General features: G+C 34.5%; 2 protein-coding genes across 2 annotated transcripts in view; both read right to left on the bottom strand.

Annotated features, from left to right (window-relative positions):
- Positions 1–9,186: 9,186 nt before the first annotated feature.
- LOC114193926 (protein Iojap, chloroplastic-like) lies at positions 9,187–16,303 on the bottom strand. The gene is made up of 7 exons (XM_028083926.2): positions 16,270–16,303; positions 15,090–15,197; positions 14,091–14,333; positions 12,730–12,856; positions 10,570–10,708; positions 10,402–10,490; positions 9,187–9,697 (listed from the first exon to the last, which is right to left on the bottom strand). Exons 3-7 carry the CDS (start codon positions 14,331–14,333, stop codon positions 9,576–9,578), a joined length of 720 nt encoding a protein of 239 aa, XP_027939727.2. The 5' UTR covers positions 15,090–15,197; positions 16,270–16,303; the 3' UTR covers positions 9,187–9,575.
- The window catches only part of LOC146884009 (uncharacterized), a 23,214-nt gene continuing 19,624 nt past the window's right edge, over positions 15,130–18,719 (bottom strand). The window contains exon 9 of the transcript XR_014984069.1: positions 15,130–15,197. The gene's annotated coding sequence lies outside the window, so the exon portion shown is untranslated. The remainder of the gene's footprint in view (positions 15,198–18,719) is intronic.

The raw sequence follows: 18,719 nt of genomic DNA, 5'->3' as shown, positions 1-18,719 counted from the left end.
GACAGTCATCTTCCATTCAAATCCTAGAGATTACACCCCTAACCCAATATATTATCACATATGCTTCTATTCAATTAATCCTTCCAATTCCCCAATTAGCACGACCTGACTCACCAAAAATCCAGAACCATAAACTAACACTCGCGATCACATCAAATCCCAGTCTCTACGGTGGCGTCTAGAGGCGAGCCCCGTGCTGCCAGGCGGTGCATGCGGTTCTGGTGAAATTCCAGAATTTCTGCACCTGCACTGCCCTACTACCTATTTCTTGAAACTTTCCTCTGCCTAAGCTCACTATTTCTTACATGATCCACTTCATCGTGATACCAAGACTCCAACTAGACTATATCCAACACAATTCTATGACCAAGTTACCATAAACACACATAATCATGAAACCCCCCAATGTGCCAACCTTAAGATTGGTTCATATATCACCACTTTCATTTAATTCTCTCGTGTCGCACTAAAAGTTCACAATTTAATCATCTCTTTTTGATGAATTCGTAATCACAATACCAATTACGCTGACCAACATATCCCAAAACCCCGAAAACAGCAAAATCGAGCCAATATGGCTCGCGTCGCCTGGCGGTTCAATCACCACCGCCAGGCTCCTCATTAGAAAACCCAGAATTGGGTAAATCACCAAGTGTCGCCTGGCGGACCGTCTCGTTTCGCTAGGCGGTTCCATCTCCGGAACCCAAAATTAGTATAACTGGGATGAGTCGCCTAGTGGAAATTCATCACCCGCCAGGTGGTTTCTGGAAAATTTCCAGAAACGTGAATTTGCACAGCTTTATTCCACTACATGCATCCAATTATTCAATTAATCATGCAATATTAACAACACAAGTAAAAAGACGGAGTCCAGCTCCCCTAACCTGGTTTCCTTTGCTTAAAACTTGAGTAGCCCTTGGTTCTCCCTTGCTTCCAATGGCCTTCCTTTGTTCTCCTCAATTTAGCCTCAATGCCCCACTCAATATACTCACCTTACTCTGACACAAAACCTCTCTCTTTTTCCCTTAATTGGTGTCTTAATGTGGGTTTAATGATGCAAAACGAAAGTACAATTAAACTAAGGTTAATGCCATTCAATTTGTTGTCTTATGATAGTTTTCCAGCCCTCCCTTGGCTGCTAGGGTTTCCTTGCCCTTTCACCTTCATGCCAAATAACATTTTGGCAAAAATAAAGTTTAATTTGGGTTCACCAAGGTTTAAACCCCTTACCTTGCCAAAGCCAAATCAATGTTCCACCATTCAACCACTTCATGTTTCGTGATGATTAATATAATTTTATGATTATATTATCACTCAACATGCTCTACCATATTATTAAAAACAATAATAATTAAATGACACACAAATGGTATACATAAGACTTGAACCCAAGTCCTCTCACACAATCAAGTACTCTCAACCGCTTGAGCTAGTACTTTTCCACATCATAGTAATCCGCATTAAATGCCTTAAAGACTCCTACTACCCGCATTTATTAAATAATTATTTAATTAATTATTTAAATTTCTCGAGTCTTACACTTAGCATCACCTTCACATTGAACACCATCTCCTAAAATAGCAACACTCTCACATTGTCCTCCCTCCTCCCTTAACTCAGCATCACCTTCACCTTCACCTTCACACTCAACACCCTCTCCTAAACTAGCTGCAGCCCCCTCCTCTTGTGTGTCAGGTTCATCCATAAAATATTCCAACATTTCAATCACCTGGGGTTCAGACAATGTGAGTTCCACAAATAAATGAACCTGACCCTTTAGCCTCGCGATATTAACCATATGCATCGCACCAGTGTCATCACATAGAAGCTGCAATATGTCATCCAACACTAAAACACTTCCTATAGAGAACCACAATTGATTCTCTCCAACATACCCTAACCCTTTTATCACACTTAAAACAACATAGTAGCTCCAAATGTCTGGGTCGAAGGACAACGTAGTACTTTCCCCTTCGTACCGCAACTTCCCATCACTTAAGAATTTACCTCCATGGTGAAAAACCACCTCAAAATCCCCGTCCATGATGCAAACAAGTATAAAGATAGATACATAAACCTATTTATAACGCTGTCGTTGACGCGATCAAATTAATACTACTAAATTATAGCAACGTCAGTATTGCTAAGATAGTAGTCAATAAATAGAAAGGGTAAAGTAATCCAAAGTCATCTCCCAACGAACACGAAATTGATTTTTAACAAGTTAGTTCTTATAAAATATATACAAAACGGTTAGTCAAATAAAATAATAAAAATATGGGAGGATTAAGATAAAAAGATAAAATAAGATAGAAACAATAGTAAAGAAAATAGATTGATTCCATTGCTTTTTCAAAATAGATTCATCATCAGTTATCTAAATATTATTGCTCAATTAATTATTTTTGTAGATTTACAAATTAACCAATGTAAAGTCTCAATTAATTTGTTGGCGTTCTCACTTTTAACCAAAGTACAGTCTCAATTAAAAGTGAGAACTTTTAGATTATCCACAGTAAATTCAACCAAAGTACAGTCTCAATCAAATTTTACTATGCCTAATCATGTTTATTCTTTTATCTCCTCACTAAATAAAAAGCTTAATTAATCAAACTAAAGTCTCAATTAATTTTCGTTAAAGTAAATACCTTTAATCAAAGTAAAGTCTCAAATATTGGTAAAAACTCATTCAATCACATGAAAGTTTCTAAATAAAATCAAAGTAAAGTCTAAATTCAATTTAAAAACCCTTGAACTCATATGATCAACATGTATATAGATTTAAAATCATTACTTTTTAAGTGATTCAATGATAAAAGACATAGATGAATTAAAACCTCAACAATAATAAAAAGAACAAAGAAATTATTTCATTCTAACTCAGAATCCATAATGAAATTACAATGGAATCAACCCAAGAAGTTTAGCACTTCATGAAACATAAAATAATATAAAAGAAGAATAGAGAGAGAAAGGAAACGAAATTAGGTCCCCCTTAAGGGTTCCTGAACTCCGAAGTCCCGAGCTTGTTCTTTTTGCTTCCCCCTTGTTCTCTTTATATAGGACTTGGACTGGGCTTTTCGGTTGGTAAAATCTCTCAAATATCTTTCAAAATAAAGATAAAGCTAAATATTTAAAAATATTTGGAGAGATATAGACTATTTGACAAATATAGTTGGTTGATAATATCAATATCTAATATAATTAAATTAATTAATTAATCAAAAATATATGATAAATTATCACCAATTAATATTTGTATTAATTTTCCAAATCAACCCTTTGCAATCTCCTCAAATTATCTTCTAAATAATCCAATATCTTTAAGATATATTTGTTTGTTGTGGATCTAAAAAGATTCAAAAAGATCTTGTCATATTTAAAAAGATTTGGTAGTTATTATCTTTTAATATTTTATGATATAGTTAAATAAGATAATTATTTAAAAATATTAAATAAAATATCTGAAGATATATTTTTCCCAAATTATGTTCTATCATAAAGATAAATAAAATCGCAAGGTCCAATTTTTTTGTTGCTCTCTTCTTGGTTTAGCCAAACTTCTTCACTTTTTCAAGCTTTTCTTGCCGTCTTCAAAGAATGCTTGGCTAGGATTTTTGTGCTTTTGATAATTTCTTATTCTTGGATTTATCTTTAAGGTGTCATGAAACTTTAAGCAATTTATTTCCACACCTCCATGAGCTTAACTTAGCTGCCACTGCACTAACACACTCAAAATATCCAAAGAACATTTATGCAACTAAAAAGCTATTTTTAACATGTTTTTGTATCTCATGCTCAATAAACCCAATTATAGGAAATCTCAATTAAATCAATCTTTAAGCACACAAATTCAATTAAATACCCAGAATTAAACATTAAATGAGGGCAAAAATATGTATTCATCACCTATATATTAATCAAATACCGAAAAAAAAAATATTAAATACAAACCACACTGAAAGAGACACTTCAACACGACTTTAAACATGGGGGACCACATCGCAAAAGCATTTCCATATGGTGGGTCAACATAACCATATTTAAACACCTTCACCCCATAATCAATACTGTGGTTCCCCCAAAACACACAAGCCCTATGACCAATATTCTGCTTCCCCAAAATACAAACACCACAACACACAACGAACAAAACAAATGAACATATTATAGAGAGAAACTCACCTTTTCCCCCCTTCTATTTAAATGAACGCGCGATTTAGACCAACGACTACCACAATTGTACTTGGATTTGAACACCCTCCTCCCCCTTCTCTTCTCTTCTCTTATCTTCTCAAAGAACCCTAAATCGTTTCGTTTCCCCTAATCAGATTTTCGTCCCCTTCTATTCTGTCCAATCCCTAATTATATTATTCAACTAATATAATTTTTTCCAGCTCATTATTTCAACTAAAGCCACATCACTTAAAAACAACACATCAACATGCCTAGTCACTGTTCATTTAACCGTCACTGACATAGTTAACGATTAGAGCTGAATTGTTGCTATTTTTCAAAATTAGGGATCAAATTGAGTCAAATAAAAAGAGGAAGACTTTTGGAATGATTTAACGTAATTGATTTCATGCATCTCTTTCACCGGCAACTATCCAATTACATTTATGTCTCTTCTACTATCAGTTTTGGGTATTCATAATGTGAACTAGATTATGCCAGAGAGAGAATTGATTATTGGTAGCCTAATAATTGATTTCAGATAATGAAAATGATTTTGTTTAGATGAAGGGGATAATGGTATGATATATTTGAAAAAAAATTAATTTTAACATTTTACTCTTACTTAAGTAGCTCTATCCATGTTTTTCTTAAAATTTCAGATTGACGGATTTCAAGCTTTCTCTGCATTTTCTCGTCCCCATTTCCATGTACATCACGTGATCCAAACATAAATGTCATCCATAAATTTGTTTTCAGCAGCCAGGCAATGAGATGACAAACAATGAGAACTGTGAGAAGAATTTAAAACTGAAAACTGATTAAAATGACTCAACAGAAACTCCAATACTCAAACATCTTTAAACCCATTAAAAGACTTTAAAAGCAACTTCCTAAGACTTAAAACAACAAAGGAAAGATGTTAAAAGGTTTAAAACAGAAAAGAAAACTGACTCAAAATGAAAGCTGACATAAACTGAGAAAAAGAAGACTAGAAATCTAAACAACAACTCCTAATAGCTAAAAACTGTTAAAACTTTTTAAAAACTCTTAAACCAACTTGCTACAGCTAAAAAAATTTAAAAGAAAGATGTTAGGAAGTTTGAAAAACAGAGAGAAATTGTCTAGGGGAGCAAAAATAGCTCAAAGCCAGAAAACTAGCTGAAAACAACAACTCTAATAGCTAAAAACTGTTAGAACTACCTAAAGACTTTCAAAAACACTTTTCTACAACTCAAAACAACTTAGGAAAGCTAAGGAAACATGTAAGAAAGCTTAAACAGTAAAAAAAATCAAAACAGATTAAACGGTTAGTGAAACTAAAAAATTCAGCACAAAGGAATAATATAGAGCTAGGAAACCTGATTAGTCCATTCAAAATTCAAAATACGGAATTAAACTACTAATATATACTATTAACATGATCAAAACAGAAAAAAGAGAACTAGTAAACTGATGAAAAAGCAATTCAAACTGAAACAGTAAAACTGGAACAAAATCAGAGAACTTTTTTTAACTTAAATTCCTTAAAAGATCAAACTAATTACTAGCAGCTAGGAATTTCAAAAATTTAAGAGCCTTTCCCCCCACATTTAAATGACACCTTGTCCTCAAGGTGCAAGGGGATCAAAATAGCAAAGAAAAATAGAAAAAGAAAAGAAAATTCACTGTCAGAAAAAATTTCTAAAACAGAATGTAAAAACTCCTCTTTTTGGTGTTTCTTCTAGGCCTCTATCACTGGTTCTGATTTTCCCTAGCGCTAATCACGGGCTGGGTTGTGATGGTTCTAGATTTCTTATGCATCAACTCATTCATGGAGGTAGCCAACTGCCCTATTTGAGTTTTCAAGTCTTGAACACAACTTCAATTGTAGGGTCAGTTCTGTACTACTGCTGTGGCACAAAATTTTGTGGCCTCATCTATTGTGATTGCCTTGAACTGGGTGCTATGCTTGGCCTTGCTTGTTGTGGAATCATCCTTTGTTGATTATTCTGGAAAAACTGCTGCCTTTGCTTAGAATAAGCAAGCTCCCTAAGAATTCTTTCACGCCGTTGAACCATACTCACAGTTTCCCCAAACTTGAGTTCAAAGTTAGCAGCAATGTGATCAAACTGTTCTTTTTTAGCTTGATGTTTCATTTTCTGGTTTGGGTCACATCTAAAATCATGAACCGACCCAACAAAATGGACAAACCTGAAGACTTAGTCGTGTTTGATGACCTGGACAGGCCTGACGACCCGAACAGGCTTAACCATCCCGATAAGCTCGACGATCTAGACAGGCTTGACGACACAAACGAGCTTGATGATCCGGACGGGCCAACGACCCAAACAAACATGACGATTTAGATGATCCAGACGACGCCAATGACCCGAATAGTGCCGATAAGCCGGATGGCCCGACGAGTTGGACATACACAATGAAACAGACATGTCCGACAGACCCAACGACCTAAACAAGCACAACGATCCGAACGAGCCCAACGACTCGAACTTGCCCAACGACCTGAACGAGCACGAAGACCCGAATGAGACCGATGACCCAGACGGGTCCGACGATCCGATCAGGCCCAACAATCCAGACGGGCTTGACGATACAAACGACCTGGACGGGCCTGACGACTCAGACGGACCTGACTATCTGGACAAATTCGACGGTTTAGATAGGCTCGTTCAGATCGTTCGGCCCATCCTGATTGTAAGGGCCGTCCGACTCGTCGAGCCCGTTCTAGTCGTCGAACTCATCTTGGTCATCTGGTTCATCGGACCTGTCTGGGTTGGTGGGCCCATTTGGGTCGTCACGCTTGTTCGGGTCGTTTGGCCCATTCGAATTGTTGGGCCAGTCCGAATCGTCGTGTCCGTCTGAATTGCCAGGCCAGTCTGAATCGTCGGGCCCGTTAGAGTCTTCGGGCCCATCCGTGTCGTTGTGCTGGTCCGGGTCATTTGGTCCATTCGGATCATTGGTCCGACCAGATAGTCAGGCCCGTCTGGATCCTTGGACACGTTCAGATAATTGGGCCCTTCCAGAACCTCGGTTACGTTCGGATCGACAAGCCCATTTTGGTCGTCAGGCTCGTTCGGGTCGTTGAGCCCATTCGGATTGTCGGGCCCGTCCGGGTTATCAGGCTTGTCTGGGTCGTCAAGCTTGTTTGGGGTGTTGTACCCGTCCGAATTGTTGGGCCTGTATTGGTCTTCTAGCCCGTCCGTACCGTCGTGCTGCTCCGGGTCGTTTGGCTCATCCAGATAGTCGGGCTCGGCCAAATAGTCAGGCTCGTCCAGATCCTCGGGCCCGTTCTGGTTGTTGTGTTTGTTCGGGTCGTCAAACTTGTTCGATCGGTGGACCTGTTTGGATCGTCGAGCCTGTTTGGGTCGTCGTGCTTGTTGGGATCGTCGAACAGGTCCGGGTTGTTAGACAGGTTCGGGTCGTCGTGCTTGTTCGAGTTGTTGGGTCCGTCCAGATTGTCGGGCTTGTCCCACAGATAATAATATATTTTTCATGTTGAAGATGAAAGCCCATGGGTTGACCCTGACCCACAAAACTTTTGTGGGGTTTTTGACTGTGCGAACTTCTTTGATGGGGACTTTTTTTCAATGTGGAATTTTTTAGCCCTAGCCCATATGGGTTAGGGAAGCCCTGTGAGCTGAGTCAAATTGACACCTCTACCAATTTGTGTATCAGCCTTGACCTATCCATTATTGACTCCCCTTCAAGAGAATCTTGGCCTCTATCTACTCTTTGACCACTCACACAAATGTATAGCCTTATCAACTATATTACAACAATAAAACCACAAAAACAAACCGAGAAACAATTTAGAAAATACAAATGGAAAGAATATACTACAACATAAGCGCTTGGGAAACCTTGTTCAGAGCACAAGACAACACTTTGATCTTTCAAATCTTTAGAGCACTTGGAAAAGGTGTGTTGTTCTCAGAAAAAAAACGCTTGTTTACTTCTTAGATTGCTTGTAAAAGTTAAGTAAAGATACAACTTACCCTTTTATATAGATCTTAAAACCCATTTTGCAAGTGCAAAATTCATGCATATAATCAATTATATTAGATGGTGGTTGATTATTCTATTTGGTTATCAAAAACATGTCTCAACATCTAAGACATAATTGATTATTTCTCCGTATAATCGATTATACACGCTCCTCATTAATTGCTCAAACCTAATATAACGGATTGGTAATTGATTATATAACTGCAATAGGAAAAGCTTAAAAACATGCATTTCTAAATAATCGGTTATACCAACACATACAACCTCTGAAGATCAATATAACAGTGGGGGAAGTAAAAAACAATGTAAAATCTACTCTACAACAGTGCAACGGATCAAAGAAAAAAAGTTTAAAAAACTGCTGGAAACAGAAATGTACTAAAGGAGTTAAGTATTTGACAGATTTTCAATAGGAAAAAAAAATTATATTTTTTAATGTATAATCTAAAATAATAATTTAACATTTCAGATTATATAGTGCAAACAAAAAAATATAACTCTTTTTTCATTCTAAATTGCACTACCTAAAAGACAAAAATATAACATTTTTTTTTTCCAAATTATGTAATTTAGAAAATCTACGAACTATATTATCTAGAACTTAAACTGAAAAAACAAAAAACTACGTACTCATAAGAGTATAACTGATATTTCAAAATTATAGGATAAAAAAACAATAGGATGGATTAAACAATAACCATTTGGAAGCTCAATGTTTTTAAAATATTATATTATTAAATGTCTTTATTATTAAAACTATAGTACCTAATATCAATAGTTTTGTATAATATTTACAACGTCATTTGGTTAACTTAAAAAAAAAATATAAAATATAGTATTTCATATTGTAGTTGTTATTTGAAAGTAGCTATATTTATATTTGTCGTGCACCAACCAAGTGTTGGAATTGAGTTTATCAATTCATTTTAATTAATTTTGGAATCATTATAAAATATTCGGAAAAATACTTATCTTTAAGTCCAAAGTAAATAGGAAAGGAAGAGAGCAAAAGTTTCCTTTGAATCATCATTTTCTTGTTCTCTTTCTCCTGTTTTAAATATGGAAGAAAAAGAATAAATTTTTTTACAAAACCCACCTAATTCAAACTAACAGATATCGAATTTCAAGACAGACTTCAGCAATTTGTCTCTATTCCCATTTGGTAAAGATTTTTTAGAGGAATTACCACTCTAATGTAAAAATTCAGAAAAAAAAGACTTCTAAATGCAGTGAAATTGTGCCTTTTCGCTTCCCCATTGACTGATTCTCCACTCCTGCTAATAAGGACATTGGAAGCCTACATCATACTCACGTAAACAAACCAAAGCTGGTCATTATAAATGTCTTGATCATCTTGAGTTTTTACAACAACTGGCAAATAAAAGGAGCTGTCAACTACGAAATGGTGGTTGATTCTCAAAAGGAAGCTCTACCGGTGTTGCATTACCATAAAACTCTTCCAAATTGTAGAAAGTTCTCTGTGAGGGAAGGAAGATGTGTACAACAACATCACCTGTAACCAATAAACAATCATTAGACCCACCAGGATCACACAGTACTTAACAAGATTACTAAACCAAGCCTAATCCAGAACTAGTGAAGCAACCGTTTCCATTAATTAACTACACGCATCGGCCAAGTGCACTCTTGATCTGTGGAATTATATAGGCTTTTTGGATTCGGACACAATTTTTTGTTGATTGGCTAAAACGGCTCTGGTGGGATCAAAGAGGGTAGAATCTTCTGAGTTATGTTGTTGCATCATGTTGGAGTACAAAGTATTTAACAAGTTTTGTCTTTGCATGTGTATGCTTTATACATCTTGTTGGAGTGCAATGGCCAACTTCAAGGGATTTCTTCGGGTAAATGGAGACAATTAAAGGGCTTTACTGTATTGATGTACTCTTGCTTTCTGCAGCAGGCTCTGTTCTTCGTTAATTTTCAGGTGGATATTTTATCCTTCAAGAAAATGAAGTTCCTCCCTTTCTAAAAGTTTTCTTCTTTTCATCATAAAAGAAACTGGCTAGAAATGTAAGATATAAAACTTAAGAAACACGTTCTTTAGTAAGATGGCATCAATTTGAGTGGCAGCACTACATGGTACCTATTAGAAGGGAGGTTGGAGTACGATGGCATTGGCATGTAAAGCTTTGTTCTTAAGTGAAAACAAGATTTCTATTAGCAGGTTATGCTATATTATAATTTAAAATCACTTACCGAAGTCCAACAGGGTCCATGAGTTGGGCTTTGTATCTCCTGTTGGAATTTTTCCATATTTTTTCTCAGCTCGATCTCTCATCCTGGACCTAAAACGCAATATCAACAAAAATGAAATCCTCAAACATTGCCTTCTCAGTACAAAGATATCAGTGACAAAGCCCTTACCCAATAGCATCAATCTGCGGACGGGAAAATGCTGTAGCTATGATAAAAAATCGGGTCCAGTAAACAAGTGGCTTCACAAACAAGACCTTTATATCTGCTGCCTTAACCTCGCTTGCAACCGAAGCCAATTCCATAGCAACTACAAATATGACACTTAGCAATTAGACACTATTGAGGCTCATTATATTTCTCCCTCTAATAGTTTTGTATAAGCAGAAAGTAACTGAACTAGTTTTTCGAACAGTTGAACCATTAGGTTTCGAGAGAAGTGAAACCAATTTATCAGCACTCGCACACACAAAAGGATATTAAAAATTACACACTCCAAGAGACTGAATAGGCTATGATTATTCCATTGTAACCAACAAAGTAAACAAGTGGCTTCACAAACAAGACCTTTATATCTGCTGCCTTAACCTTGCTTGCAACCGAAGCCAGTTCCATAGCAACTACAAATATGACACTAAGTAATTAGACAGTATTTGAGGCTCATTATATTTCTCCCTCTCTTAAATAGTTTTGTATAAGAAGAAAGTAACTGAACTAGTTTTTCCAACAGTTGAACCGTTAGGTTTCTAGATAAGTGAAACCAGTTTATCGGCACTCGCACACAGAAAAAGATATCACACTCGAAGATACTGAATAGCCTATGATTATTCGATTGTAACCAACAAAGTAACACGTACAAAGCTTCCAGGGACATTGTTCCCTCCTCACACAGGATAGCAATAATCCTGTTCACTCCCCTTTACAAAAACCTTCCTCCTAAGACAAGGCTACCTATCCCTATATATAAACTTCCATTGAAAGTCTCTCCCCCCTCCAAACTACCAGACAACAACCTATAACCACCTATTTTTTAACAACTTTCCTCCTAACATATACCTTCCTAGTCCTATCATGAACACACTTGTATTAGTATTCAGGGGAAAATAACATGATCTTACAGAAAGATTCCATGGTACAGAACATTAAACAGAAAAGTAAAAACTAATGTGAGAAAACATATGTACAAATTAGGTGTTAGCAGAGGATTTTCTACTTCGAAACACACAAAGAAGATTGACTCAAGTACTTAATAAAATTATAACTGTACCACTAAAATTTATTTGTATATGTTTAATGTTATAACAATTAACATGGAGATTAACTGTGTTCACACATATGTAGTAATATTCTTACAAACAGAATCTACTTACTCATCAATTAAGTCAGAATGACACAGAACTGAAAGCCTGGCCAAATTCAAGCACAACAGGTATATGGTGGAGAGTGGCCATGGAGGCATGGTAAGTACCATGATTTTGTTTACAACCACACATGAAAACAATTACATTTATCAGTTAAACAACGATATCAATAAAAAAATTTCACCAACAAATAGATAAACTAAACAAATTCAAAATATCAAACAAGCTGAGTCCAGTAAAAACATTGGAGCTTAGGTTATTTATTTAAATGAGGCTCCAATCACCCAACAAAGGTGAAGGCAGATCAGGGTATTTATGGGTATTCACTTCCTTTTACAGCCCCATGGCAGCAAGAATATTCCTTATTTTCTTCTGCATTAATTTATTTCAACTTTATTCTCCCAGAATTTATGTTTCATAGTTGCATGTGTATCTGTGTACTTGGGGAACACACCCTAAAAGTCTAGGCTATTAAGGAGAGAGAACCATTCACTTCAATACATAATCGAACATCCATAGTTCTTTATGACACACCAACAACTGGCTTTGATACCAATTCATAAGTACTAAAACACTTGGAAATTCAACCTCAAAAGTTAGCCATTAAGCGGGCAAGAACAAAGCACTTAAATACTCCACCAAAGATTCCATGTTACTCAATGTGTGACTTAAGCACACCACAATAACCAAGTTCCTATCGCTGCGTAACCTCCAAAAATTGTATATATATTTTTAAATCTCTAAGTAATATACCTACCTAAAAACTATAGAAATGAACTCCCTACTTTTTAATATTGTTATTCCTAAATTGCTTTACAAGATTCTTATGTAATTTATCATCCTTCAGATAGTCTGACAGATGAATCTTCTTAAAGAAACCTGATATAATCCAAAAGGTTGAAAGACAGATTGTACATGAATGTAAACAAGGTGGAAATAAATTCTTTGACAAGACTTCTTTTCAGCTTACATGACAGGCTTTCAGCATCATCATCAATCTCTGCGCTAGCAGGCTTTTTGTCTTTTCTACTAAATACCACTTTTCCATAATTATTAATTAAATCTTCATACATGTCATCTGTGTCTTCATTTACATCCTGCAAAGTACACAAGTTTTGTTACTTACGTCCCCTTAATGATGATCATCAACTGCAATTAACATGACAAAGTTTACAAAAGTATCTAAATTTCCTTAGAAAGGGTGTCAGTTGAAATTTGATGTTATAAATCCATGCAGCATACAAACAAATAAAATGTGAAAGAGTCCTATAAAAGACAATTGACCTATATTCTCAATATTAGCAGTTAACATCCAAGTGAGTTCATAAGGTACACTGTTTTCAAGACTAGAATATATAGCGATGAATAACAAGGGGATTGGAAAAAGAAATGTGGCGAAGATGACAAGGTTCACTTGTTGTCATGATGATAAAGGACATGAAAACTAATACTCTTTTTTTTTCACCAAAATCAGGGTGAAATAGGTGAATTAAATTTGTATAATTGAAAACTTCAAAGCAAGCAATTGCATGCTGTGCCGTCCAGGGAATGGCCGACCTCAACATGCTCATTTGGATTCTGACTCGATCAATATTTATCATAAAACAACGAATTTCAGTCACAGGCCGAGGTGACGAGCATTTGGGCCGAGGTGACGAGCATTTGGACCGAGGTCACTGAGGTGACTAGCATTTGGGTCGAGATGGCCGAGGTGACAAGCAAATATCCCTGGATTTTAGGAATAACCACCCCCCATGCGAGATTTCAGGAGAGAATAGTGGAGAAGTGGGTAGGTTGGTTAGCTAAAGATCTGGCAGTAAGATAGCCGTTTGAAGACTGAAAGACCCTATATATATATATGAGGGACGGGTGAAAGAGGGGGGGTCTTTGATGGCAGAGTTGATTCCCAGTTCTGGTTCGGTCCCTAATTCCAGACCGGAACACATGCCTAAGTCAACATTTTATAAAAGTAAGCTTTCAAATTTTCAATTTGTCACCTTCTGGAAGACAAAACTTTGTTGTTCCTTAGGTAGTTATAATGTTTTCCAACCAGAATTGGAGTTTCAAATCAATAATTGTCATAATAAAGGTTGGTAATCAATATATGTTAATAAGGTAAAACTCCAAATATAAACAAAAGGATACTTGTATTGTATCTAAGTCTTTTCTCCCTTGGAACCCAAAATTCAAACTCAACCCAGAAGATTTATGAAGTGCTAAATGTTATCCAAACTGTAACTGGACTTTAAAATGATATTATGCAGCTATATTAAATTAACCAACAATTTAAAAAAAAAACCGAAAATTGCAAGGAACAAGATTATATTTTACCGAGAAAAAGCTGTCTTCGGCTTTTTTACCGAATGCGAAGCTTGAAAGTGAGTTTTGCTTCTTGGACTTGAAACCATTGATGGAGTGTTGCTGTAAATAAAGCTCCTTTATGCACCAACGGCTGAAAACCTTTCTGGGTCTGGGAGAACACTTGGCTTTGAGATGACCCAATTCGCCGGAAAAAATCACCGTCAGTACGGTGCCAGCACCGGCGAGAGACAGAACAGTGGATGATGGTAGCATCTATGAATAAGCCAATAGTCACAGTTCAACATGTGTCTACCATGAAACTACATATACAATTACCTTAATTCTTTTTTAATTACAAAGATGTCCAAAACATGATTAATCACTCAGAATCAATTAACAATCAGTCAAACTGATTAAGACAAACTTCATATCATAAACTTAACCAAGTGACCCTAGCTATAGTATATTATTAAAATCCAGATACTATCTAATGTATCAAGTATGAACAAAAGGTCAAAACAGAAGTTTTTAACAACTAAGTGATTTCTCTCAATCTCAATTATAAAATAAAAAACCTAATGACACAAAATGTTAAAAGTAAAAGTTGGTACATATTCATATTATGAAAAGTGAAAAATATCATATATTCAATTACATTAATGTTACGGGTGACTTCCTTTCCTATTTCTTTACGAATAATATACCTTTCTATGGTTCTAAATTTAACTTCATTAGGTTTTCAATTCCTTTAAAGAATTGTTAATTTTAACCCTCATAAATTTTAAATAAGATGTCCCATTTAATGCTAATATTTCCACGTAACCAAAACTATCTCTTAAAAAATATGAATAACAAACAAAAAATATAAAATTAGAACTACATTAAATAATATCTATTGTAGTAAAAACAAATTTTAATCTTTAAATCAATAATAAATGCAATAAACATGTGTAATCTAAGTGTATAATCTAAGTGTTCTTTGATATTTGCTTAGAACCATAAGTTTAAGAAAGACTAAGGATGAATTACCTCCAGTTTTGGCTGAGAAGACCCAAAACAATCAATTTAAGCCGCAATCCTTAATTGAAGTAAGAACCACTTGCAGAATAATCCCCGGATTGAAACTTGGGGTTAGGCCTAGACACAAGGTAAGATGGGGCTATTGTTTGATATAAAGGTAAACAAAGGGAGGAGAAACATTTCATTCCAAATTTTATTTCCACAAAACAGAGTATGTTGACATAAAGGCTAGCAACATACCATTCAAGCATTATCAGAGAGAAATAACAAAGAATACAATAACTTTAAAGCTAAAAGACATATAAGCATGGATACTTAAAGCTGCATACAAGACAAACCACGTGATTCTCTTTTAGTAAATCATAAATCTGTACACAGAAATTAGAGTTTCATAATATGGCTCACATCGTATTGTGCTAAAAAATTTCTCAATAATTAAAATGCTTACACCATAGCTCTTTCACAAAGTAGGCAACTAAGACAGATCATGTTATCATGTTATCAAAAGACTGTTCTTTTCATTTCACTCAAAAGTAAAGTACATTCTTTTCTCTTGGCAACATTTATATGCAAATTACTGATGCTTGGCTCCAAGACTTCCAAATTGATTAGGCATGAGCAACTCTAGCATATTACAACTTCAATCATTTAAAAACTCAGTAAACATAAAAAAGAAATAATATTAAAAGGTAACAAAGCTCTCGTTGAAGTTATTTTAGTGTAATGTTGTCTTCATTTTTTACTAGTAATGTCTGCAATACTACAATTACTCATTACACAAATCACAGAATAACCACCAAACAAATCACTTATACAAACAATGGACCCCATTTCACTCCCTATATCTAGATCTCTTTCACTCTTTATCTTCACCCAAAACCCTTCTCCAAAATTTTTCAATGTACTCTGTAATTCTTGACTGTTTTATTTGTAAACAAATCCATCACATCAGTATCCATAACCCTCTTTCTATAGCCTAAATACTCACATAATCACATATATATATATATATATAGGAAAGACCTAAACCAATAAACACACAATAAAGGTGCAATTACAACTTCACTGGAAAACCATTTCATATCACTGAAAATCTCAGAACCCAAACCAATACCAATCCCAAACACAAAAATGTATCAAAATAAACAAATGTCTACAATTTTATAATGAACGACGATAAAAATCTCACAGGACAATCACAACACCGTCTTTGACCTTCACAGGGGAAGCATTAGCGCCACCACGTGCTCGACCTCCTCGGCAGCGGGTTTGAGCTTCTCAAATTTCTAGTTGAAGATTCGTGCTTCACGCACGAACTTGATTTCGAAGGACTGAATTTGAGACCTATTAAAGTGGCGACTGGCAGCTTAGGGCTCAGGTACCGCACTAGTGAGGTTCCAGCAGTAGTTGGCGAGGGCGAGCGGCGGCTCTTGCCGTCGGAGGCCCAGTTCGCGAGCTTTGGTAGTTGACGCTGATGGTCGTGGTGGATGAGGTTTCAGGAGGCTGAGGCGTGGCGGCTTGCGGAGGAGGAGCGACAAGAGATAGAAATCGTAGAAGGGGAGTGTTCTGTGAGGGTTTGGTTCCGGTGAGGTTTTTCGTGAATGAGTGGGGAGGTGTTATCTTTTTTTTCGTGTGTTGTTCTGTTGTTCTGAAGTTTGTTAGGATGAGGAGTGTGTGAAAAAACGTCAAAAAAATTGTGTGTGGGTTAGAGAAGTGTGTGTTAGTGTGAGATGTGGAAAGCGAGAAAAATCTGCCACGTGGAGTCGATACAGTGGGTAAGGATTTTTAGGTGAAAAAGAAAAAGACAGGGTGTGGATAGAAATATGGATCGGACTTTATGAGAGGAGAACATGGGTGGTAGTATTCTTTAAGTGACTAAAAAAACTAACTCGGTCAATTAAAATGGGTCAAAATTAATACGAAATTTTGACTTTTTGAATTTTAATAGTAATATTATAGATGAAAAAAGGATATGATTAACATTCTTTTTTCTAGTATTTCTATTGCTAAACATAATGGGATACGTTTCGAACTCGAAAAAAATTAGTTAAGTAAATGACTCAAAAACAACAACTTAATCATTAAAAAATGGTCAAAATTAACACAACATTTCAACTTTTTGAATTTTAATAGTGATATTAGTGGTTTGAAAAAAAATATGATTAACATTCTTTCTCCTAGTGTTCCCACCGCTAAACACAATGAGACAAGTTTTGAACCCGAAAAAAAATTAGTTAAGTATTGTTTAAGTTACTCAAAAACAACAATTTAGTCATTAAAAAAGGGTCAAAATTAACACAACATTTCGACTTTTTGAATTTTAATTGTGATATTATTGGTGCAAAAAAAATATCATTAGCATTCTTTCCTCTAGTATTCTCACCGCTAAACACAATGGGAAAAGTTTCGAACCCGAAAAAAATTAGTTAAGTATTGTTTAAGTGACTCAAAAACAACAACTTAGTCATCAATGGCTGATCTTCACCGAAATTTTTGGGAGAGCTAAAATAATATACTCAAAATTTATATATTTAATATTTTTGTGACTAATTCAATAAAAATGAATACACAATCTAGTACATATATAATTATCAAAGAAATTACACAATCTAAAGGAATGTCTATCGTTTTTGTCATATTTTTTAACTCATGGAAATTGATTATAATTAGATTTTTCAGTTAACTTTTTTCGATGTAAATAATCATATTATCTGCAAAATATTCATCTTCCGTTTTATTAACATACATTTGATTCAAAAAATATTCACAAACTTTCATTTCATTATTATGCGATAAATAACTATATTATCATGTTTTCATCTTCACTAGTAGTTTCTCTATCAATTTTAAAAAATAAATTTATTTTTTTATTTTTCATTAATATACCTATTTAGAAAATAAGTTTAAGACTAAAAAATAATTTATCATAATCTAATCAAAAGTTGAGAGACATAATTACTAAAAAAAACTATGATAATCAAGTTACAATTAAAAATTGACTATGAAAAATCACATAGTACATTGTTTCTTCTTCTATATTAATAAAAAATTAATATACAAAAAGGTCATGAGATAAAAAAATAATACTAAATGTTAAAGAAATAGTTTACTATCAAGTGAGACAAGAGAAAATTACCTTATTTATTTATTTAATAATGGAAGAGAAAATATAAAAAGATGAGGATAGAAATATTGAGTTTATACCTAACTTTTTTTTAGTAACAAAAGAAAATAAATAAACATAAAAGAAGAATACAACATATAAAAAACTCAAAAGATAATTAAGAGAAAAAATTAAAAATATCTTAATAATTTTGTTTTCTTATATATTTAATTTTATATTTTATTATTTATTATTGTACTTTATAAAATAAATAAAAAATAATTAATTTAATTTTTATTCATTTTGAATATAATATTATTTATTTTAAAATATATAAATAATTTAAAATATTTAAAAAAAAATAAATGTAAAATAATGAAAAAAAAAATTAAAAAAATTGGAGAGGGGGTGCCGTGGCACCTGCCTGCCCCTTGTATGCTCCGCCACTATTAGTCATTAAAAAAGGGTAAAATTAACACAACATCACAACTTTTTGAATTTTAATTGTGATATTATTGTTGTGAAAAAAAATATGA

Source organism: Vigna unguiculata, chromosome 8 (assembly GCF_037176805.1).
Source record: "Vigna unguiculata cultivar grain cowpea cultivar isolate G323 ecotype 2 chromosome 8, ASM3717680v1, whole genome shotgun sequence".
Classification (NCBI taxonomy): Eukaryota; Viridiplantae; Streptophyta; class Magnoliopsida; order Fabales; family Fabaceae; genus Vigna; species Vigna unguiculata.
This window is presented reverse-complemented; position numbering and strand designations above follow the sequence as displayed.

What these genes read in the sequence shown, in the direction of transcription:
- LOC114193926 (XM_028083926.2), bottom strand. Translation starts at nt 14,333, where the DNA reads ATGCTACCATCATCCACTGTTCTGTCTCTCGCCGGTGCTGGCACCGTA. An exon ending in TGATGCTGAAAGCCTGTCAT is followed by an intron (nt 10,709 to 12,729) that starts GTAAGCTGAAAA and finishes TCATATTTGTAG; the next exon opens with TTGCTATGGAATTGGCTTCG. An exon ending in ATGGACCCTGTTGGACTTCG is followed by an intron (nt 9,698 to 10,401) that starts GTAAGTGATTTT and finishes TATTGGTTACAG; the next exon opens with GTGATGTTGTTGTACACATC.